Source organism: Trichoplusia ni, chromosome 11 (genome assembly GCF_003590095.1).
Source record: "Trichoplusia ni isolate ovarian cell line Hi5 chromosome 11, tn1, whole genome shotgun sequence".
In the NCBI taxonomy this organism is placed as follows: Eukaryota; Metazoa; Arthropoda; class Insecta; order Lepidoptera; family Noctuidae; genus Trichoplusia; species Trichoplusia ni.
Genome location: NC_039488.1, coordinates 5,954,406 through 5,978,598, shown reverse-complemented (window position 1 = coordinate 5,978,598; position 24,193 = coordinate 5,954,406). Strand labels below are relative to the sequence as shown.

The 24,193-nt window shown below is 34.7% G+C and overlaps 2 protein-coding genes and 1 pseudogene across 6 annotated transcripts; 2 read left to right on the top strand and 1 right to left on the bottom strand.

Annotated features, from left to right (window-relative positions):
• Positions 1–24,193, top strand: part of LOC113498864 — a 256,390-nt pseudogene that overhangs the window by 219,931 nt on the left and 12,266 nt on the right.
• On the top strand, positions 9,464–16,730 carry LOC113498871. 2 transcript variants are annotated; one of them, XM_026879027.1, is made up of 4 exons: positions 9,464–9,753; positions 14,828–14,938; positions 15,203–15,357; positions 15,884–16,730. In XM_026879027.1, the coding sequence occupies exons 2-4, from the start codon at positions 14,842–14,844 to the stop codon at positions 15,956–15,958; spliced, it is 327 nt and encodes a 108-aa protein (XP_026734828.1). In that variant the 5' UTR covers positions 9,464–9,753; positions 14,828–14,841; the 3' UTR covers positions 15,959–16,730. The 2 variants fall into 2 exon arrangements, with proteins under 2 accessions (XP_026734828.1, XP_026734829.1); XM_026879028.1 differs by lacking the exon at positions 9,464–9,753 and adding an exon at positions 10,360–11,477.
• On the bottom strand, positions 17,556–22,484 carry LOC113498869. 4 transcript variants are annotated; one of them, XM_026879026.1, is made up of 2 exons: positions 21,416–21,613; positions 17,556–17,821 (listed from the first exon to the last, which is right to left on the bottom strand). In XM_026879026.1, the coding sequence occupies exons 1-2, from the start codon at positions 21,489–21,491 to the stop codon at positions 17,583–17,585; spliced, it is 315 nt and encodes a 104-aa protein (XP_026734827.1). In that variant the 5' UTR covers positions 21,492–21,613; the 3' UTR covers positions 17,556–17,582. The 4 variants fall into 4 exon arrangements, with proteins under 4 accessions (XP_026734827.1, XP_026734824.1, XP_026734825.1 ...); XM_026879023.1 differs by lacking the exon at positions 21,416–21,613 and adding an exon at positions 18,572–19,019; XM_026879024.1 differs by lacking the exons at positions 17,556–17,821; positions 21,416–21,613 and adding exons at positions 20,056–20,321; positions 22,356–22,484.

Here is a 24,193-nt window from a genome sequence, read left to right as displayed (position 1 = left end):
ACTGACTCACTGACTCACTGACAGATCATCAAAAATCTAAGGTACTTCTAGCAGACTTAGAAACTTAAAATTTTGCACCAAGATAGGTCCTTAGCCACATATAAAGGAAAAATTATAAAAACATTAAAAAATTATATGCCATAGAAAACAATTTTATATTTGCGGTTTGGAAAGAACATTATGTATGGATTTTGACTGCATTGTTAACTTTGTTCGTTGTTTAAGTACCTATTCAATTGGATGAATACATACATAGAATAGAAAAGATAATATAAATGTAATACACAGACTATCATTAATACAAATTAATACATAAAATTCATAATTCATTAAATTAATAAAGCTAAAACTCCATTGTATTGCGATAAATATTGTATGCGCGCTCGATAGATGGCGTTGTACGTGTCTGAATCGCGCTATGGTTTCGTTACAAAGCGCAGTCTAAGTAGTACTTCAGAATAATTCGATAATTTTCATTTGATAGCGCCACCTGTCTATGAAAAACCATTTCGAAACTAAAAAATATTGTAGTGATAATTGATATTCGGAGAACTTTACGTGTTATTTAGTTTAGTTTAGCTATAGTTTGTAAGTTAGTAGATATATATATGCATATATATATAAGTTTAAGCTTGTTTACATTAGAAGTAACGAAGTCTCAGAGAAGAAACAAAAGAGATAGAGATAGAGAATGGGTTCTAAGCAAAGCAGTAGCTGAAGTCCTAGAAATTATGACACCTAAAAAAAAAGAAAGAAATACACTTACAAAAAATAAATGAGATCCCACCAAAAACATTAAATGTAAAAAAATGCCAAGTCTCTCGATGCAGTCTTTCCATCGTAAAAAGTTTTGAGATCTCATAGAAGCCAAGTCCTATTCAAAATATTTTGTAGTTATAAATCAACATTTAGTAATTGTATCAATAGTTTTCTTTATATTATAATTATAGTGACTTGGCAATGAGCACAAATTAAAAGCTGCTTGATGCCTGGAATTATGTGCAAATGTTACTGACGAGACCAGTGATCAGATTATTTGTTATGTGTGAATCATGATGGTCACTACCGACTACATGCTCCAATACAATAATTAAGAATACCTTACGGGCCATCGCTTTATGAAAGTAAATGAATCGAGAGTACACTAAGACTGACTGCCGTTGCCGAAATTCGGTTGGGACGACACGGATAAACCAAAAGAAAATTAATTTTGTGATATTAATGTTTACGCATGCGGTGTGTGTAACTTTCAACTCCTACAAATATGCCGTTTTATTTGTTTCTTCTTGTGCTCATTGCCAAGTCACTATAATTATAATATAAAGAAAACTATTGATACAATTACTAAATGTTGATTTATAACTACAAAATATTTTGAATAGGACTTGGCTTCTATGAGATCTCAAAACTTTTTACGATGGAGAGACTGCATCGAGAGACTTGGCATTTTTTTACATTTAATGTTTTTGGTGGGATATATATTACTAGCTGTTGCCCGCGACTCCGTCCCCGTGGGTAGAAGATATGTTATGATTTATACCCACTCTGTTTTTTTCACATTTTCCATTGTATCTTCGCTCCTATTAGTCGCAGCGTAATGGTTTATAGCCTAAAGCCTTCCTCGATAAATGGTCTATTCAAAACAAAAAGAATTTCAATTTGGACCAGTAGTTTCTGAGATTAGCGCGTTCAAACAAACAAACAAACTCTTCAGCTTTATGTATTAGTATAGATATAGATAAATGAGAAATTATCTGTCTATCTATCTCACTTTCACGCCAAAAGGAATGAACCGATTGTATTGGAATTTGGTATACAGATAGTATAGAACGAATAAACATATTTGTACATGTGGATAAAGCAACAATAAGCTTGTAATGACAAGAATATTTTTAGTTTCAATGAAATTCTAACAGTGCTTAATTGAAACTACAGTCAATTTTGAGATATTTTATTTACAAAACTATAACTTTTAAATGTGTCTGGCGGAATTATAAAAGCTAGCCTTTGCGTCACGAGAAGTATCAACAAGGCAAGTATCAATTCGTTAAATCGATTGGAAAATGTTTCACTGAAAAGCGAATCGGTGCTGTTTATCCACATTTCACTTGTGTGGTCTCGACAATCATAAATTGAAGGCTGACAATCTTCAAAAAAAATCCTTGCAATCTTAACTATGGGACATTGGAATAAAAAAATGTAAAGGTCAGATAGACAGTCGCTTAGTAATTTAACCGAGTGATTGAGGTTACCAATTCAAAAGTACAGAGCGCCACATATCGCGAGTTCGATCCCCGCGTAGGACAAGCATTTGTGTGTTCCAATCCAATGAATGCTTGTCCTGAGTCTGGGTGTCTTTGTGCATGTGACTTGAATGTGTGCAAACACCGCGGTACAAGGATTAAATTATATATATTTTTAAGTAAAAAAAAGGAAATTATTTATACAGCGTTTCTGGTAATATAAGAAGCCATCGTCAACATAACTGAAGAAAAGACAACGAAGAAGAAGTAACTTTAACGTAAGTAAGGGATTGTACCGTTAGCCGAGTAATTTAAGTCACCACGCCAATGACCACTTTGTGCGATATTCCGCGGGTTCGAACCTCGCGTAGGTAAGTAGTTCCAAGCATTTCGACTGCACGGATAGCCGAGTGGTTGAGGTCACCACGCCAAACCCACTGTGCGCGACGTGTCGCGGGTTCGATCCCCGCGTAGGACAAGCATTTGTGTGATCCACGAATGCTTGTCCTGAGTCTGGGTGTCTGTGCATGTGAGTTGTATGTTTGTAAACCCCCCGCGATACAAGGATTAAATTCCTTAGTGCAGGAGACGTTTTTTAAAAAGAAGAAAAAAGAAGATTTATGAGATCCAGTCGATCATTTATGAATGCTTAAGCTGAGTGTGCGTGAAACACTAAAATGTTAAAAAAAAACTTATAAGAAATCATGCATCTAACACACACACAAGTATCGACGCATCTCGGTTCGAGAGTTACAACCTGGTGACAGAAGGACATACAGAGGATCCATAGCAATAGGATTGCGTTTTTACCCTTACGGACACCTAAAAAATAGGTGACCGTAAGGGTAAAATCCGACTCGCGATCCCGCCGCGTCTGCTCATGATTAAGGACTCCGGTTAGGTCCGAAACTAGTCGGGCTACCCCGATAAATACGCGTGAGTAAACCGTTACATCATTTAATACCTAAAAAATACTTGAACCAATGTAACATACTATTCAACTCATTTCAAACACAACCGCTAAAAATCTATATTCCATTTGATGAAGTTCTTAAAAAAGGTAAATAATCATTTAAAGAATCTAAATCACTTGGTAACTTGTCTTTCATACAAACACATAATATTATTAACGAAATAAAAGACTGTTATGTTTCAGTTATATATTTGATTTGATAATCTTTATTATTGTAATAGCTACATTTGTTTTTAAATCTCAAAAACTGATTTTTTAACATAAAAAAAAACACAAATATTCTATACGTTTCGTTTTTTTTAAACACCTACACAAATTGACAGCCCCCAACTTTCTAAACGAAATCATTGCCAACCGCCCGGCCCACATATTTCGGCACACGGGATATGACGTCACAATACTTTCTTCATCCCACATATACATGCGGAAACGGGACAAACATTAATGGGACATCCTTTTTATTGTTCAGAAAGGAAGGAAATGCGTCGCCGGGTATCATGTACCAAGTCACCGTGTTTTGCATTCGTTTCCGGGACACTTTATTATTATTAACTTTTTATAGATCTTTCTAAGTAGGCGATAAATGGGTAGTTAATTTTCAGTCAAGGTTTAGCCCCTGACGTATTTTGACGTTGTTTCATAAACCCTATGTAGATTTTTTTTATATATATAAATGCGGACAACATCACATACATTGTTCTGAACCCAAAGTAAGTTGCTTAAGCACTTGTGTTATGGAATCCAGATACAACGAAGGTACCACAAACACCCAGACCCGAGACAATGTAGAATTGTGAATTTTTACATTGACCCAACCGGGTATCGAACCCGGGACCTCAGAGCTAGCGACAACTTGAAACCGGTGCTTACGCCACTCGACCACGGAGGTCGTCAATTAGGTTATTTGTGTTATTATTTGTACGACGCACATTAATTTGGGAGGACATTGGTGCGTGAATTTGAACCTACGATCCTTGGATTGGTAGTCCAATAGCCATCCTACTAGTTTTCGACAAGACAGACGTGTGCGATAATTAAAACTAGCTGTTGCCAGCGGCTCCACCCGAAACAATTCGAAAATGATCACACGAGAACATACGATCGGGATAGAAACTATCCTATGAGTTAATCCTGGTTATAACCTATCTGTATACCAAATTTCGTCCAAATCCGTGCAGTGGTTTTTGCGTGCAAGAGTAACAAAAACCCATACATACAAACTTTCACGTTCATAATATTTCTAGGGTGATGATTATATAAATAGACAAAATATATTTAAAGCATAATCAAAAAAATTCGATACTAGCTATCTATAAAGACAATAAACACTTAAAAACAGGATATAGCATAAACGATGTCATGATAATATGTCTTATCACTTCCTCCACTTACGTATTATTTGACAGGAAAATCCAATCCGCAGTCCAGATTACAATCAAAACAAAACGGAAATTCAGCATTTGACAATAAATAATTAAAACAGGAAACGAGAAATATTTGGAGTTTATAAATCAAGTTTATCTTAAAAAAACGGGTCATTAGGGTTTAGTGTTAATTGATAATAATCTTTATCTTCTAAGAGTCAGGGTGGGTTTTTGAATAGGGTAAGATTGGGCCACTTATAAAAAAAGGTTGTTTTAGTGATGGCCGCCACGTGTAGGCTGCACGCCACACGCCTGTGCCAGCTGAAGAAAAAAGGAAGTCAGGGGTTTGAAACATATTTTGTTTATCCTGCATCCTACGTCGTTTTATTGCTATTACTCATTTTGACAAACTTTATAATATCAACCTTTAGTTGTAAAATGAGACGGCGCGGTGGTCTAAATTTATTTTTTATTAATGGGTCATGTAACATAAAACAGGTCAAGTAATATTTTAATGTTGCGGAATTATAAAACATAATGCAATGAAAAATTTTAATGTACCAAATGTAGACCACACCAATTCATTTGCTTCATTTCTTTAGCTCACTGTACAATATCTTCAATGTACACTGTAAAGTGTAGCTATTTAATTTTCATCACCCCGTATGTTTTTGACCCCGCAATTTTTTGCACCAACCGACAACCTGTCAAACTTTGACGGCTAACCTCAACGGATGCGTGCAATTTCTCATTTTTATCCCGAAAATAAGCTGTTGCCCCAAAATCCGGCTTTACGCAAGATTTACAACGAAAATAGGATCCTATTTAAGGCTTATTGTCGCAGAGTCGCAACAATAAAAGATTTTTTTATCTGACATCTGTCATTCTGTTCCCGCCGCTTCCGTTGTTTTTTTTTTCTGAACGTGTGTCGGCAATGATCATGGTTATTAGGCCGCTTGCAAAAAGTTTTTACGGTCATGTGTCATTTATAATTGGCGCGAATTAAGCGTAGTAGTTAAATGCTTGGCGTTTGTATTCGTGTGGTTGTATTGAGAATTAGATCGTGTGTCTGGAAGTACGTAACAGTCTTATTTTTTGTACTTCATATTAATTGTCTAATTCATTATAATTAAGGTTTATGTCAAGATAAAAGTTTAATAAAACATTGATAATAATCTAAATAGTTCAGAAACTCTCCCGAAAGACACATTCGACATGATTAAACGCGACGTGTATGTTCTTTCGATAATAGAAAAAAACATCCGTCAATACTTAGCTTATTTATAATGCACAACAGGTATTATCTAGGTTCTAGTCTAAATATAAAAATTAATAAGTACAAGAGATTAGTTGTAAAAAACACTCGAATCGCACTCTAGCATTATCAAAATTTAATCCTGAGATTTTGAATTTACGCCAAGGGCACATTAAGATAACACATGACTGATTCGAATCGGATTTAAATCGAATTAGCAACGAGTTATCGATCACTTTTTTGTTCAAATTAAGACCAGCCATTTTTTTTTCTTAAACACATAAAGAGAAGTATATATTGAAGCAACAAAATAAGGTAAGTTAAGAAGAAGCTTGTTAAATATAAATGCAAGCTGCCAGGAAATCCAAAAATATAAATCTTTAAAACAAACAAAACCTCTTTTTCATTCCGGTCAAGAAACGTGACCAAATGACAGTATTTTTTTTAATTTCAGAAACGCACAGATAATAAAAATGAATCAGGACTAGTGCAGCTTAAAAAAGAGGCGGTATAGTCGTGTCCGATTTCCGGCTTGGACAATATATTGATCAATAGTTTTAGTTAAACTGGTGGCATTGTTGACTGTTAGTTTAGGATAGTTAGTACAGGATGAACAGAGGGTTTCTGACGTGGTTCTGGTATTGTCTGATCACGTATTTGTGTATTGATTGGACTCACGTACAAGCGTTTCTCAGGATGATAAAATTCAGTTTTAGTTTGACTTCCTGCCTGTGGTCACTATCAATACTATTTACGGGCCCTTTGCCCAGCTGTGGGACAGTAACGAATGATTCAAGATTTAAGGTAAAATGAAATAGTTTACCTACATCATCCGCGAAATCAATACCTGACTAGATATCACGGTTCGTGAGATAAAACCTGGTAGCAGATGGACCGACAGCGTAGCCATGTAATAGGGTTCCGTTTTTGCTCTTTGGGTACGGAACTCTAAAATGCATGACTATGAAGGATTTAGAATTAGTTTAAGTATTTAATATTTATAAGTTTTAAGGTTTAAACAAGTGTTGTGGGTTCGATTCCCGCGTAGTACAAGCATTTGTGTGATACACGAATCTAGTGCTAAGTCTTTGTGTATGTGACTTGAATGACTAATAAAACACCCGCGACACTAGGATTGAAGCCTTTAATAAAAAAAAACTAGCTTAATTTTATTTAACAAGTAGATAATATATTGAGCAAAACACTGAATTGCTTCTGTAATTATTATTGTTTCATCAAAATCAGATCTGTAACGAAGTTTATGCCGACTCGTATTTTAACATTTAATAAAACTTCCCGCCAAAACAAAACGGAAATACAAAACAAAACGTTAAAACGTACACAAACTATTTAAAGTCAAATAAAACCGTATAATAACTTACCGTGGCCAAAAAAAAAACAATAAACGTCAAAACGAAAACATCTTTAGTAGACGCTCCGTCGCCGCCATTTTATAACCTGAGCAATAAAATGTATTTAAAAGAATCGTTTGTCCGTCCGTCTGCGTCCGGAAACCGTTTTCAAAGACGGATGTCCAGTGTAAACAATAAGAACCATATTTGTTAAGACTTTTGTTATATAATAAGCGATATAAAAGAGTTTTTATAACTTCCGACGCTCGCTTCCTTCCTACTTTTTGTTATATTATAATTCATGTTAATTCTATTTTATATTTAGGAAAGGGATGTTTGTGATGCTGTGACTAATTTGGTTGAAAGGGTAGTTTTTTGGTCTGGAAGTAAGTAACGATGCCTTTTTCGGATATGTCACGGGTTCGATCCCCGTGTAGGACAAGCATTTGTGGATTCCACGAATACTCTTGCTCTGAGTCCGGGCGTCTTTGTGCATGTGACTTGGATGTTTGGGAAACCCCTAGCGACACAACTATTTTTTTCCTTAATGCGGGAGTCGTTTTATCGTAAAAAAGAAATAAAATAAGTCATTTTATCAAAGCATACTGAAATTGTCTAGATTTTAAAATGAATCTGTGTGTATTAAATAATAAAAAAGCTACTATAGACGTTTTCTTTTTTCTCTATACTTAGGCACCGCGTCTCTTTACTTCGCAGTTGTTTTATTCCACAAAACGGCGTTTATCGACTACTCATTCGATAGGTATTTATTTAAGATGCTTCCCAGTATTGTACTTGCAATATTACTTGAAAGAGAAACATAGAATTTTACCATTTTTTCTTGGAGTCTTAAGCGTCTGCAGGGCAAAGGCCCCACTTCCTTTCTTCCAAGAAACACAGATTAAGAAGATAACCTCAAAAGAGATCTAATGCAAATTAGCGGAAGTATTAATATGTAGGTTTCCTTAGGGCTAACCCTTTTGAATAAGCTAACAGGTGGCACGGAAACAACAAATATATTAGGTTATGAATTATTTAAATCTTGTTATTATTGTGGGCGGCCGCGATTAGGCCCTATTATTGCATCTGGCTATTAAAATTGGAGGCGATAGATGCAAACAATAATATTATTGAAAATACGGTTATTAATTAGTATGCGTTATAACATTTATAACAATAGATATGATTATTTTAACAACATAAGTATACCTACAACTAAATAAATAAAAAGTTCTGAGAAAATAAGATGAAATTTTTAGGCCAATTCACATAAAATGGTAATTCACATAAAATAATCATTAGAGTCGGGTCACTTAGTCCGAAACTCTGAACAAACAGAAATACATACGACTAAACTACAGAACTATTATTGAAATCGTTTGGAAATGCACCTAAAATGACGAATGTCGTTGATCCTAACTGCGAAAAGAAGATCTTTATCAGTACTTAGGTAGTTTTGTCATTGCAATATTGATAATGAATCGGTGTGATTCTATATAATCCGAAACTCACACATAGAGATTTAGAACATGAAGTAAATTTAACAATAAACGGTCTGTATCTATCCCACCGCTGGGCTAATTCCCACATACAGATGGATTGAATAGTGATTACCACGATGGTATTTACCAACTCAACTACTTATTATTTAATTTGCCAATTATAGGTATAATCTATCTTTGGACGACATACTTAAAAAGACTATTATCATTATGTCACTTGTCAACCGAAAACCAGATTTATTATTTTCTCTCTCAAGTAAAACTTTTTATAATACATATAATTAGCATGGTACAGCTTGAAAAAGGTCATCCCAAATTGCCCCCGCCATCCGGCAAAACGAAACGTATTTGCGCGGGAAACCGAAAATAGCATCGGAAACGCGCGTCCCTAATTACGACTAAATATGCCACATGAATTGTATATTGCGAAAAATATACATGAGAAAAACAACCTTATGAATTACAGCTAAGGTCGTTTATTGATTTCTGTAAAACGCCACCTACGTCGTTTGGTTATATTCAAATTATACGGAAACGATTAGTTTCAGAGGCACATGCTGACAGGCAGGATGTGAAGAATTCATTATCGATTTTTAAAAGCAGAATCTTCTGTCCCGTTCACACTAACACTACTGTCATTTGACAGAAAGAGACGCAAAATGTATACAGTCAGCATGGCGCATGCTTGCAAATAAATCCCCGGTGTTATAACAACACACGCACCAACTGCTCGCAACCTATTTTCAACCTTACTTCATTAGCATAAAGTCTAAAATCAATTGTGTTCATCTGCCTATATAACGTTTTTGAGTTGTATATTTGCTTGAGACATCTGCATTCATTCAATGCTTGAAGAACGAAGCACGTTCAACCGAAAAACATTCACCGCTCGGCGCCGGTCGGATGCAGTCGTGTGATACGCTGTAGTACCGTAAATTGTAACGAGATTCTGTTAGAATATCGCGTCATTCGTGCCGAAATATTTTGGTAGTGTGTTAAAATTGTGTGACAAACTATTTTCTGTGAATAAAAAGGATTGTTTTTGCTTCGTTTTTGCGTCTTTGGTGAGTATTTGTTATATTTTTAAATTCATTTTTTGGGATTTAGATGAAATGAATTTGATATTTTTTTAATTTTTCACTATCGTCTCTTGCCGTCAATTTTTTTTTTAAAGATTTACATTCAACATTGTGTCTAAATTAAGGTTATAAAATAAAAATAAAAATTCGTAATATTTACTTCAATAAAAATTGATACTTTAATTTTGCTAAAACGGTTACATATTTAATTACTTTCGACGAAATATGCACACCTGTGAAGGAAGAAATTCATTGATAACAGTAAATCAATAAACCTATTAGGTGAATATTAAATATAATTCACAAAACTTTTTTTTACAATTCTTACAAACCAATTTAACGACATCGTAAAAGTTGTCCAAACCGTTCATAACCTTACTTTCATGAACAATTTCGAAACTTTTCAATTTAACTAGAGCGTATAATTTGTGACAGTTATAATATTGCTAAGATTTGCCAATTTGTCATTAGACTCGACAATAGTTTAAAGATTGCAAATTTGTTGTACTATTGCTTTTCAATTATATACTTAGTAATTAGATTTTTTTATTGAGTAATGTTCTAGATTTTTTCCTTAATTGTTAGCTAATTGAATACTTATGTACCTGTTAGTAACTTTTTCAGTACTATTTACCTATTCATACGTTACTAGTAAAATAATAGTTGAAGTTATGAAAATAATTGTAAAAAAATAAACGTGAAAATCTAAAATATCTGTAAGTAAGCGCCATTATCATTATTTTCTCAACGAGAACTTAGGCCATTGTCCAACAGTGGGAATTAGTACACTAACGAACAAACATAAATCAAACCAATCTACACAACAACACACATTAACTTTCTAATCCGTATATCTAAGTAAAATGGCGGCAATTTGCAATAATTGCCCCATTGTCTCCGTCTTCCCGCCATTACGACGCTTTCCCGCGCTTTCCGACTTCCTCTGTGAATATATGTCAAAAACAATGGCCGTTTATTTTTTTTAATGAGGCAAAGGTACACACATGGGAAGTATAGTATATCATACTTATTATGCGGTGAATGCGGGAAACGAGTTATTAAACCATTTATGGTAAATTTTCTTGAAGCGTTAGCGATTTAATTGGTTCATGAATGGTTTTGTATCCGTATAGAGTTTGTATGGTTGTAAAAAAGCTAAATAACTGTGAATTGGACTTGGTAACTGTTCCGTAATGTTTTCGTTAGAAAAAATAACTTTGGCACAATGTAGGTATTATACAGCCAACGTAATTCTCATAAAAATATGATGAATGGAATGATACCTCTCAATCTAAAATCAATTAAGCTATTTAGTTTAGAGAGCCACATGAACAACATACAAATACTCGAAGAACGATAACAAATAACTTACTTAATAATAAAATAATTAACCCTCACTTAGCGAACCTGAAAAAATAAACACAATTTATCTGAATTCGACTGCATTAAAACTAATTTTACCGCAACTACTAGCAAAATCAGCTAAACACACAACCTTATACAAACAAACTTCTTTCAAAAATCAAGCAAAAAAAGTCCCGTTTACACGTCAATATTCCGAGCCTTATTTTCCCCATACACCGGTCGAGTGCACACGCGCCAGTAACTCGACCCGCCAGTTGTTGTGCAGCTGATACTGGCTTCCGTTTGTGTAAGCTGAGTTGGACGTAGATTAAACGTGTTAAGTGTGGATTAAGTGTTGCGGAAGTGTGAGTGGTGTTTATGTTATGTTATAAAACTAGATATTTGTATTTTTTTTATGATATTATGCTTGTATGGTGGGCTAGTTCTGGTTTTCTGGCTTTAGAAATGAGGAGGTTCTCAATTCGTTTGCTTTTTTTTGTGTTTGTTATCTCATATTTTTGTCACCTCACAGCTTCGGACAGGATGTACCGATTTTGTTATTTCTTTCTTTTTCGTGTAGAAATGTAATCTTTTCACATAAAAAAAAAATAGTTTCGTTCAGTAGTTTTTCTTTGAAGTCGGTTGTATACTTTTGTTGTTAAAATTATGAGCTCGTGACCCTGTGGGTCAATGCCAAGATTTGCAGTTATTCTACGTACCCAAACAATTAAGCTGCTAAATTATTTTTTTTAAGATATCACTGCAATTAATTATAATATCGCGGTAAAATATGTAGTAGGTATGGCGAAAAGGCTAGTAAACTATTAAAAAAGTTACTAAAAATTGGTTCAAAGATTTATATTAATTAAACATATAGCATAACGAAAAAGAGTTACTTTCATATGTATATGTATATTTATTATTCCAAAGTAACATATATCCTTACATAATAAACCCTAAATGATACTGTACAGACAGTCAGACAATACTGTATCAAATCAAAAAAAGTTCTAGAAAATCTAGACAGTATAAATATCCAATTAGTTTAAACAACAAACGGTAAATAACAACATCAACATCACCAGATGACGGCATCTCAAGCTATTGAAAACACACCGCTAAGTGAGTCACTGAGTCAACCAAATTGGTTGTTGACAAGTTGTGTTTTGATTACGCATGCTCAATGCATTGCAATGTTTTATCAAACATGAGCGTAACGTTTCCGGGGGTTATGAGTAGGCTTTCACTATTACATCACTACTAAAGTTCAAGATGTACTTAAATGTACTAACTGGGTGTTCGTTGGGTTATTTTTCAGAGTTAATATATGCCTATGTCGTCGTCCTAGCTTTTCCCAACTATGTTGGGGTCGGCTTCCAGTCTAACCGATTTCAGCTAAGTATTTGTGTTTTACAAGGAGCGACTGCCTATCTGACCTCCTCAACCCAGTTACCTGGGCAACACAATACCTGTAAGGTAGACTGGCAATATATGCCTATGCTCACAAATAATATAGCTTTCTATTGGTAAAGGAATTTTAAAAATCGTTTCAGTAGATCATGAGATTACCCCTTCGTTTCAAACTTACAATCTCAACCTCTTTAAATTGTTATTATTGATAACAAAAAGCGTATGATAAAGAGTTGTTCAGTAAAATCCAGCATTTATCTAAATCCACAGCGTAGCAAGGCATAAATAACCTTTGCTTATGCGATTCAACTGAATACTTTATTTAACAGAATGATTGCTTGTTGTAGAGTATCCCAAAATAAGACTGGTTGTTTCTACGACCTTTAATGATCTACTTTAGACGGTCTGTAGCAACGACTTACGAACTTTACAATACACCATACGTTGGTAAATACCGCCAGGCTGTCTGATGCGTCGATCTTCAGTAACTATAGAACCTAAAATAACCACTAACTATTTTTGGCCCAACTCGAGAATTAATCCCAAACCCATTACACTTACGATCACTACACAATCCACAGTCGATTAAGCACATAATACATTACAAAAAAACATAACACCTCGATCAAAAACATCTGTCAAATATAAAAAAAAATTAATGAAATAACATATTTTTCATAAAAACTCTCCATATTTGAGCGGAAGCGCGCGCGCCACCGTCTTCCCGCCGCTCGGACGGACGCGCCATAATCGAAATCGACGCTTCCGCCCGTTTCAAAAAAGGAACGCATTGTCGGTTTTTTTTATTATCCGCTGGCAAAGATATTACGTTTGTCTGTCTGTGAATGGGCCCTTTATTTTAATTATTGGCCCAAATAAGGGTCTGTAATTATATAATTGTTCTGTTTTAAGTCTTAATTGATTCGTCATTGGTCTCTCATGGTGTGGGAAGATATTGTACCACCATGGAGTTAATTGGTCGCTATTTAGTTTCCTTAACAAATATGACGTCATCTTTATGGGAGTAAATTTATATTAAATTGCATTTTTTCTTCTGCATCGGGCTTAGAACAGAACAGGTGTCACGCTTACTTTTCATCGAATATGTTTCTCAATATAATTTTAAATGATAAAATATGCTTATAAAACAAGAACATTTATCATACCTAATTAAAGTAACGTACGCGTACGGACTACGGGACAAGCATACAAACTATATTTTCATAGTAGATTAAAAACTATAATAATATAGGACTCTTAAAATGAATAGTCAAGACATGGGGATTTATCAGAGCCGTTTTCTGAAGCAGGTAAAGTTAAATAGGAGATCTATGTTTATTGTATTCATGTATGTTTAAGGACTGACATGGTCTAATGCGAAAAAGAAAATACAAATATTATCTAAACTCAATGCCATCCAAATAATACTTTTAGACCCCCCATTAAACCTACAAACCACACAAAGAAAAAATCTTAATAACAGTTGGTACCACAACAATTTTATACAAAACGACCCACATCCTTATAATTACATAACATTTGACAAAAATGTCGCCATTTTGTAGTTAGCTACATCCGCATCCGGTGGCAATATGACGGTACATCCGTATTCTTCAATAGGTTTTGTTTGGCTATTGTCGCGTTTCCCGATTTTTGTTGAATATCCGTTGGGGGCTCGGCTATTCATGTTGTAAGCTTAATTATTATTGCTTTACCGGATTGTGGGTGATGCGATAATGGCGTATTAAGTGTACTACTGAGTGTACTAGTTGCGCCCCGTGGTGTTACCCGCCTTGCTTCCACGGGAACCGTTTTGTAAGATGAAGGAACTGCTTGGACTACATAATCTTTTAACACATGTGTTATCTAAATAATTTACTAAAGTTTGTGTTGCCTTGAGAAGGTACTTCAGTAGAATTATTCGTTTACTATTGTCGTTTTTAGAGTTTTGTATCCAAAGGGTAAAAACGTAACTTTTACTGAGAATCTGTTGTTTGTCCGTTTGACACCAGTCTGTATCTCCCCTATCGTTATTGTTAGACAGTTGAAATTTTAGGTGATCCTGCTGCTGCCGTTATAGTACAAGGTTAAACGAAGGGTGTTACAAATTCGAGGGGGGGGCAACCACTTACCATCTTAATTTTTCGTTTTTTACCTAGAAATCTCTGACAGACTAAGCTGTTTTATTTATTAAATACCCTATTAGTTTTAGTTCGTAACCCTCAGCGTTCCAAGTTCAGGTTCCACTTAACTGGTTTTCGTGTAAATATTCTCATTATTAACTATCTATCCTTATTGTTCACAGTGTTAGCAGTCATCATGCCGAGCCAAGCCCGTTGTGACCGCGTGCCCCCCCCTCACGCCAAGTGGGACTCACTGGATCTGAGGGTTCTGCAAGAGGATGACTTGCCTTTAGGTAAGGATACCTTAAAGTATATTACATATTTGTGGCATAGACCGTACTTAATTAAGTCAAGATTTTGCGAGTTTGCGAGTGGAGAAGTAACAAATTAAGAGAATTCTAATTTTATATTTGTTTTTATACCAAATAAGCCGTGCAAATGCCGGAAGACGAAATGTTACAATTGTAAATAGCAGAATCGGGACCCTGATCTTTAGCTTGTTCAATGTACAGTCCCTTCTTTAGCTTCACCCTCTAAAACTGCCCTTTCTCCCTCAGACCCTAGATCGTGGGGTCGCGCAGAGGTGGGGTCGTGGGTGTCCCGGCGCGGGGGGCTCGCGGAGAGGTTCCCCATGAACGGGAAGGCGCTGTGCCTCATGTCCCCGGACATGTTCGCCGCCAGGGTGCCGCGACACGGACATGCCTTGCATCAGGTTTGTAACATTGTATCTAGAACTAAGTTTATGGGAGAAGAATGAGAATGCCATATAAAAATAGTATAATATCATGATCTCAAAAGCCCTTTTCATGGGCTCTGTAAAATCTTTTTGATTTAAAAAAACGATTCTCGCATTAAGGAAATTGAACCTTGTGTCGCGGAGGTTTCACAAACATTCGATTCATATGCTCAAAGACACCCAGATATTTTTTTAGAGTACATTTCGATATCCGCGTAGAGCAAGAAATTCTGTGAACAACAATTGAATCCGGAGTCTGGGTGTTTTCGTGGATGTGATTTGAATATTTGTGAAACCCCAAGACACGAGGATTAAATAGCATAATTCGGGATTCGTTTATTAAATTCAATCTAAATACCACTAAACCCGTCTATCATTAAAGGATATAACTAAAACTCTGCAAATAACTGCGAAAACTTGAATTTATTCTTGGTTATCTATGAAAATATTTTTTTTGTGATATCTAACTTTTGTATTAACAATTTCCTATTATTTGTTTCAGGATTTCAGAAGACGACTAGCAAAGGCTTTGGCTCTTCAGGAACTTATTGAAAAACTATCACATTCCCATAAATAATTACTTAAATCACTATTAATTGTGAACCCCGACCAAACTGGATCATCATCTCTTAAGCCCAGCGCTGGGCAAAAAAAACAAGAGCTGATGATGTTCAGAATGCTGAAAATTTCTTGATAAATTATACCTAAGAACTATTTTGAAGAAATTAGCTGTCAAACCAGAAGAACCGCATCATAATCGGTCCATTAATTTAAGAGATTTGGGTGAGGTATTATTGTCGGGGTCTAAAAGAGGCTTTTTCTAATCATAGTATTGTAAACTATTAGATAAAAACCGGATACAAATCTCAGACCAAAAAAATGTATTAATAAATCTGTTTTTACTTAAAAAATCTATTGAAATATTAGAATTTGAGTTTATTTTTGAAAGTTTGCAAATGAAGTCCCCATAGTTTTTTTTGGTCTATGATTTAACGGTAATAGTAAAATAATGGTTTTCTTAATGCACTATGTTCCTAATTTGTTATAATTTTAGCTAATTTTGTTTCTTGGAGAGAATGTGTCTACTTTCTGTCAAATTATTTTTTATACTTGCAACACTAACTTTTGAGTATAATAGGACTGGCCTGTTGGTCTAGTGGTAAGTAACCCGGATTACTATTCTGGGTGTTGTGAGTTCTATTCCCACCCAGGGCAAATGTTTGTGTGATGAGCACGATCATTTGTTCTGTGTCTGTGTGTAATTTATATACATTATGTATCTATTTAGAAATATATAAGTAAGTTTATCAGTTGTCTAGTACTCATAATACAAGCTTTGCTTAGTTTGAGACTGGATGGCGTTGTGTGAATGTTGTGGAATATTATTTATCAGCCGTATATACAACAAAATGTCGCCTTTGTTGTCAGTTTGAAGCCGAATTTCTCGATAAATGGATATTAGAGATCATAACATAACTAGGTATTAATTTTCTTATTGCATTAATTTTTAAGTAGCAAAGTTATTGTTTTCTCTCTCCAATAACTTAATAACTGTGGCATTCGGATTCCGCTTGTTTCTACTTAGATCCGGATCTGACCGGATGTAACGGATTTCCGGATGTGACGTATGTTTTACCGACAGTATTATAAAACCAATTGTTATTAAATAAATAGATTACATTTGTATATTAGAATACTTCTAGTCAAGTTTGTAAATATAATTATAACAATTTATAAAAATGGTACGGATTTTTTTTTAATAACACCAGCCTGTAACTGTCCCACTGCAGGCCTCTCATACAGAGGACGAGCATTGATCACCACGCTTGTGAGCTGCCCCACGGTGGGGCGCCATTACCGAAGCTGTTAATAACACCAGCCTGTAACCATACCTACATCAGTCCATACAATTATATTTTTTTACAACAGAAACATTCAACCGGTTTTGAAAGCAAAATTCTGGGACCAAATGAGCTATTCAACATCAAATCTGAATCATCGAAATCGATTAAGTCCGAAGTTCTGAAGTAACCGAGTTCCTCCTTTTTGCTATACCTGACAGGGTCCATACTAGTTTCAACTATAACATGCCATCTGTTAACATGTATGTACACTACAAAAGCAAATAAAATATTGAATATGGAGTAAGTTGAAAACAAAAAAAACACGAAAAATACTCAAAGAATTCAATGTATTTCAATCTATTTCCCTTTCATAACATCTTTGAAGGCACTGACCCCAGCTATAACCGCTTTCACAACAGTCGGTCCCTCCTTCTCCAACTGCTGAGCTACTTCTTCGAAGTTTCTCTTCTGTTCTACTGCGAACTTCTCGATTACTTCTTTGAACTTCTCTAGAGATATATCATTCTCATCCTCTGCGCCTCTGAATAGACTTCTTGCTTTTTCTTCGAGTTCTTTTGACCCGTCGACGATTTTCGCTGTAATCATATATTTAAGATCATGATTAATGATTATAATAGTCGTAATTTTACTCAATTTTCAGTTTGATCAGTCAATGATGTTAGTTTGACGCTATTTCCTCATTTTAAAGTATATTTTGCGGGTGTGGCACTATAATAATAATACTTTAAGAGGTCCCAAAAGATTCCTATATTGATCTAATTGAGGTTATAATTAGTAGCAAGATGAAATGAAAAGCTATGCGAGTTCAGTCATATTTCTAACAATAATTTTATGTTGGAAAAAGATAATTTAGCTCAAAATAACAGATTAAAACGAAGAATTAAACGAAGCAGTCACTGACTGTTTTAAGATTGCCGTATGAGACTAGATATTTCTTATGGCACTTGCTCGTCACACATACCCGTCTTTGCAACTCCTGTAAGCCAGGATCTACAATGAAAGGTTTGAAAACTACCGAAACACTTAACCTCGGTGGGTTCCAAAAACGAATGACTGTTTTGAAAGCCGCAACGAAATTAATCAGAAATATTAAAACGGAGGAGTAAGAAATAAAATGTTTTCTATTTCCCTTTACTGCAAGCGGGAGACAAAAAGGGAGTAGAAACGAAAATAGGTTAGGCATTATATATTAGGTATCGAAAGAAAACTCGTTACGTAACAAATCGATCCAAAAAATCAATACTTACCCCAAAAGTTTGGGGAAAGCGAAAGCAAGAAAAAAAAGTCAAAAATAAGAAACAAAAGATTTAATCAAATCTACTTTCCTTTGAAAGCATCTAGAAATGATTCAACGCCCTTCATAACAGCGTGCCCTAGTTTAGGTAGCTCTTCCTGGATTTTTTGAGAAGCTGTGCCTAGATTAGACATTTGGTTTTCTGCGAATTCTTTAGCGACACTCGCCGCATCTGACACAAGTTTCTCAGCTTGCTGTTGCAAACCTGGTTTCTCAGGTTTCTCTGAAAGGTTTAAGAATTATCATTTTATACCTACTATATCCAACCTAGACTGGTATCGGATATGCTGTACTCGTATCAATAAATCTATGTAGTTTTTCAAACAGGTTTCTCAAAAATATTGAACATAACATTGAGCTTTCATTGTTTCACATCATTCTAAAGTTAGGAAGATTAATAGCACTTACCCCATAAGTTTTGGGGTAAGTAAAAGCAAGAAAAAAAAAGGCAAAAATAATAAACAAAAGATTTAATTGAATCTACTTTCCTTTTAAGGCATCTAAAAACGCTTCCGACACCCTTCATAACAGCGTGCCCTATTTTAGGAACCTCTTCCTGAATCTTGTGAGACGCTGTGTCTAGGTTAGACTTTTGATTTTCAGCGAATTGTTTAGCAACATTAGAGAATTTTTTCATTTCATCTGTCATGACACTCGCCGCGTCTGACATAAGTTTCTCAGCTTGCTGTTGCAAATCTGGTGGCTTTTCAGGTTTCTCTGGAAGGTTTAAGAATTATCATTTTATACCTACTTACCTTTCTTGAAAGAAGGTATGACAATTATCCACGGCATGACAAGTATTGGAGATAGGGTATTTGACAAAAAAAAATGTAAGTATTCCGTCAGACAGGTTTCCCAAAAACTTTGATGATATCTTTCATTTTACTACATCATTAAGAAATTAGGTAGATTAAAAGTACTTCAGATGGTGAAATGTATGGTAATGGAGGCTATTAAAACCGTACTGGTAAATGAAGTCAAACGAGATTTTATTTCACTGTATTCTATTTTAAGGTGTTTACGAGATAGAATAAAATATGGTTCCAATATTTTCAGGAATCCGTCCGACGGACTAAACATATTTTTTCGGCCGATCCCCTATTGTGTTGCCATATCCACGAAGACTTTAATGTAATACTTAATACCAAGTCTGTTTGTGTTAGTAACATGATAAAGATGCAGTAACGGCAGAGGTACTCCTTTTACATCTACCAACTCTAGTCAGTCAGGTAAAGATATCTAATCATTAAATAAAGTGTGCCTATCTGTAAATGCTTAAATTAAGATTTCAAATCAATTGAAATGTAGATAACTATTTGAATCCAGACAGATTTCAGCATCTAGCCATTGGCCAAGTATTTATAATATAGCTTTTAAATATAAGTATTGATTACGAAATGTTTACTTACTTAGTGTAAACCAATTTACAAGTAAATCAAGTAACAAACTTTCCTGTTAAATAATTTCGACGTTATCAGGTAATTTAGAGATGGTTATACAGAAAAGAAAACAGCATTGAACCTTGAATCAATTTAATGTGTTTTACTTCCCTGTCATGGCGTCCTTGAAAGCACTGACTCCAGCCATGGCCGCCTTCATGAGCTTCGGGCCCTCAGCCGCCAGCTGCTTCGCCAAATCATCGAAATTTTTCTTCTGATCTTCTGCCAACTTCTGTACGACAGACTTGAACTTGTCAAGCTCGATGTTGGACTTGTCAGCGGCGTCTTTGAACAGGTTTCGCGCCTTTTCCTCTTGTTCTTTTGTGCTGTCTATGAGTTTAGCTAGAAGAATTAAGTGGCGGTTATTTTGGGGTAATTTTTTGGTGGGGTATGTTTTTAAAGTTATGGTTTTATTATTATTATTATTTATTTCATATATTAATTATCGGAGGAAAAACGATTTTTTTTGCTATTTTTATATAAACAATACTCATATTAAGACATAGTTCTTTAAATAAAAATGTGCATTGGGGGAATTCCGAGCAATATATTTTTAAATTAAGTAAAGACATTGTTCTTGGCAGAAAATTCATACTTTTTAATTTTAGCTCTGTTGGGGGAATTGCATGAAATGAATTATATGTATTTTTAAATCCTATTACGGAATTCCCCCATGAAATGAAAACAAAATATAAAAATAAATAAAGACTTAGCCAAGTCCAGAAGGAACGAAAACCACTTGAAATCTTCCACTCGTTCACGGATCGGTCGTTCGGTATTTATTCGAGAGTAAAAACGTTGATTTTTATATTTGTTGACTACCCAAATGTCAAAATTACCCCAATGCACTATACAAGAATTAACTTTTAAGTTTGCTGTATAGAGCATGTTAAAAAATAGGTACTTTTGTAAAAAGTCAGATGTAAATTTTTAAAATCTTTTTTTTTCAGCGACTGCGCTTATTCTTAACGTATTGTCGGTAGGGTAAAGTATTTTTTTATTATTATCATAAGCACATGTTATCCCACTGCTGGGAAAAGGCCTCCCTCTCCTGTTTCCAATTTTCTCTTTCTTCCGCTCTTTGCAATTGCCGATGAATCAATGAAAATTGGAATAAACTGGCACAATTCGTATGCTCCCAAAAACATTTTTGCCAACACAGTAATTGGAATAACCATTATTCCACCTGTCAGTAGACATGGCCAACCCAGTCCCATTTTAACCTATTATAGCAACTTTATTTCCTACATCTAGGATTTAAGTAAACTGCGAAGCACTCAACCGCAATCAACCCAAAATACACACCGTATTTTGGGTTTAAACAGTCTTATTTAATTATCGTTAAGGCGCTCACCAAATAGCAGGCCGCGTAGAATAAAGAAGAATACATTATAAGCCTACAAATACGTAAAACAATTAAAAAATGTAATATTTACAATCTTTAATCCATTGCACGAGGCTGTCCACATCGTTCTTTCCTTGTTTCTGCATATTCTTAAATATGTCGTCCATTTTGGGATTTTTTTGGGATTTTCTCAATTTTTTATAAAATTTTTGTCGTGTCCGGTTTTGCACGAAAAATAACAGAATGACAGATTGTCATTTGACAATCTGACAAATAGACTTGGTTAACATACAGCTATACAAAAAGGTTTAAGTTATAAATTAAGGTGAACGCTTAATTATCCGAGCTAACCGCGTTGGATGAATCGAAAGTTTTCGTCGAAAATCTTAACCGCGCCGAAGAAATTGTTTCTATTTCTTTTACAGCCGTATTTTAGGAAATTAAAATATATCTTTTTACTGCCACTGAAAGATTTTGAGCGCATCCGTGGAGAAGTCCACATTTAAAGCCAGATGAAGTCATTTGTTGCCGAATTTGTTGACACAGGACTGCACTTGTGACAAGCATTTGTGTATTCCACGCATGCTTTTTCTGAGTCTGGGTGTCTTTGTACGTGAAACTTGGATGTTTGTGTAACACCACATAACGCAACACAAGGACTAAAATAAAGCAAGTCGTTTACAAAAAAATGTATAGCATTTCTGAGGGTTTTTCAGATTCAGAGGAGACGCGGGGAAGTGTGCGTTTACCTTTAAGTTACTGTTTTGATCGGTGGCGGATTTCATTACAATAACTTTTGGTACGTGGATTTAATAACAGTTAATTCACGCTTTTTTATCGGGATCCTGGGACCAGTTTCGGACCCAACCGGAGTACCTAATCATGAGCTGACGCTGGCGATAGCAGGTAGGATTGCATATAACAGGCGCGGGGCTGTACCATGGACGGCAATATTTTTCTTTGTTTTAAAGTAATAGTCGCGTCTTTTACGATCCCGCTGATCAAGTATTTAAGAGTTTCCACATTATTACCTGATTTCATCCATTTTATAAGACCGTCGACATTATTCTTTCCATCTTTCTTCATCTTCTCAAAAATGGCTTCCATTTTAACTGTTTTTGTGATTTTCTTGATTATTCTATAAAATTAGTTTAAACAGGTGGTGTTTGAAACAAAATGTTTGGTTTTTGACATTATTTTGTAATCTATTTGGTTTTAAAGAAATTATTTTAAGATCTATACAGCTATGCTCGCAGTGAAAATACATTTTTTCATTCTGAGTCACCTATTCGAAGAAATTCACTTCATTTATGTGAAAGCGTCTCTAAGGTTCCGTATCCAAAGGGTATAAATGGACCCCTATTTTCAAGGCCATCATATCTGTCAGCCTAGTCGTCTGTTACCAGACTTTATCTCATGAACCGTGATACCTAGACAGTTAACATTTTGAATATACCTTCACATAGGTCTTCAACCTCAGGGCTTCCGTTTTCATATTTCTGGGACATACTTAAAGATTTTAATATTAATGCAAGATGAAGGTCAGTCAAAGCCTCCGAGATTTGTATGTACCTTAGGAGATATAATTTTTGATATGAAAAGCAAAATAAGTTAAAAATATGGAAAAAAAATATTGGTTCATAAATAAAATATGACTTAAATTACCCAGAGCGTAATATAATCAGAAAATAACATAGAAAAGGAACGATACATACTAATTTGTGGTCTTTTTAAATGACCTGAGTTGGTTTAATATCCGTCAAATTCAAATGGACATCGAAGAAATGTATATGACACTTTACGGTGCAAGCAAGAGGGACGAAGCGACCAGAAAGGAAGGTGCAAGAAAACTCAGAGGCGCAAAATATGACATTGTCGAAAAATGGTTTAAAGAGTGTAAAATAATTGATGAAACACTAATCACGAGACAATTCTTCGAAATCTCTTACGCTAGAGTGAAAGAAAATAAATATGATATCTCCCTCTCACAATTCGCGCAGTTATTAGGTATTTTGTCAAGAGACACCAACCAAGATTTGGAAGTTTTCGGGAGAAAATTTAAAAGTGTTTAATAAAAGGATTATAGAGGAAATACAAGCTACGTATGATGGTTAAAAACTGTATAAGTCGTTATTGTTCAAACGAGTTAAAAATAATATGATTTTAACATAATAGGGATGACGAGGATATTTTTTTGCAGTGTCCGTCTTGTAGTTTTTTTTGCATAATAATGGATACGTATTTTTTGTTTGTCCCGCAAACATAAATTGACCAAATTACAGTGAATGAAACTTACGCGTGACGTCACGATTGAGTATAAATTTTACTCTATCGTTACGTCACAAAACCCCTCTCCTAAGCTTTAAAGCGGTTAATTCTTTGTCAATTCTAGTTTTTCTGAAAAGAAAAAAATACGTGTCTCATACTTTTCAATTATCTAACCGAGGGACTAATGAGATTTTTTCTTTTTTATTATATCTGATCATCATCCCTATTATATCTGATCCAAAATGCCATACTATTAAAAATGGGTTAATTAATTGATTTAATTAGTGCAAAAGAAAAACACAACTTGAATAATAATTTTATATTTTTAATTAAGAATATCCATAATTATAAACTAAAATTAAATATTGGATTATACAATTAACATTTTAATCTAAGCGACTAATTATTAATGTGTACCTACATAGGAGATATAAGAAAGATATTGTTATAAAAGTTTATTACAACAGTGTAAAAAGTGAGCGCTATTAGAATTACACAAATGTATATGAATGACATTCCTCTTCGACAAGTGACGTGACTCTGACTTGTCAGTTCAATACATTTGAGGGATTCGTCAGCGTTAGCGAGGAGATGTGTAACT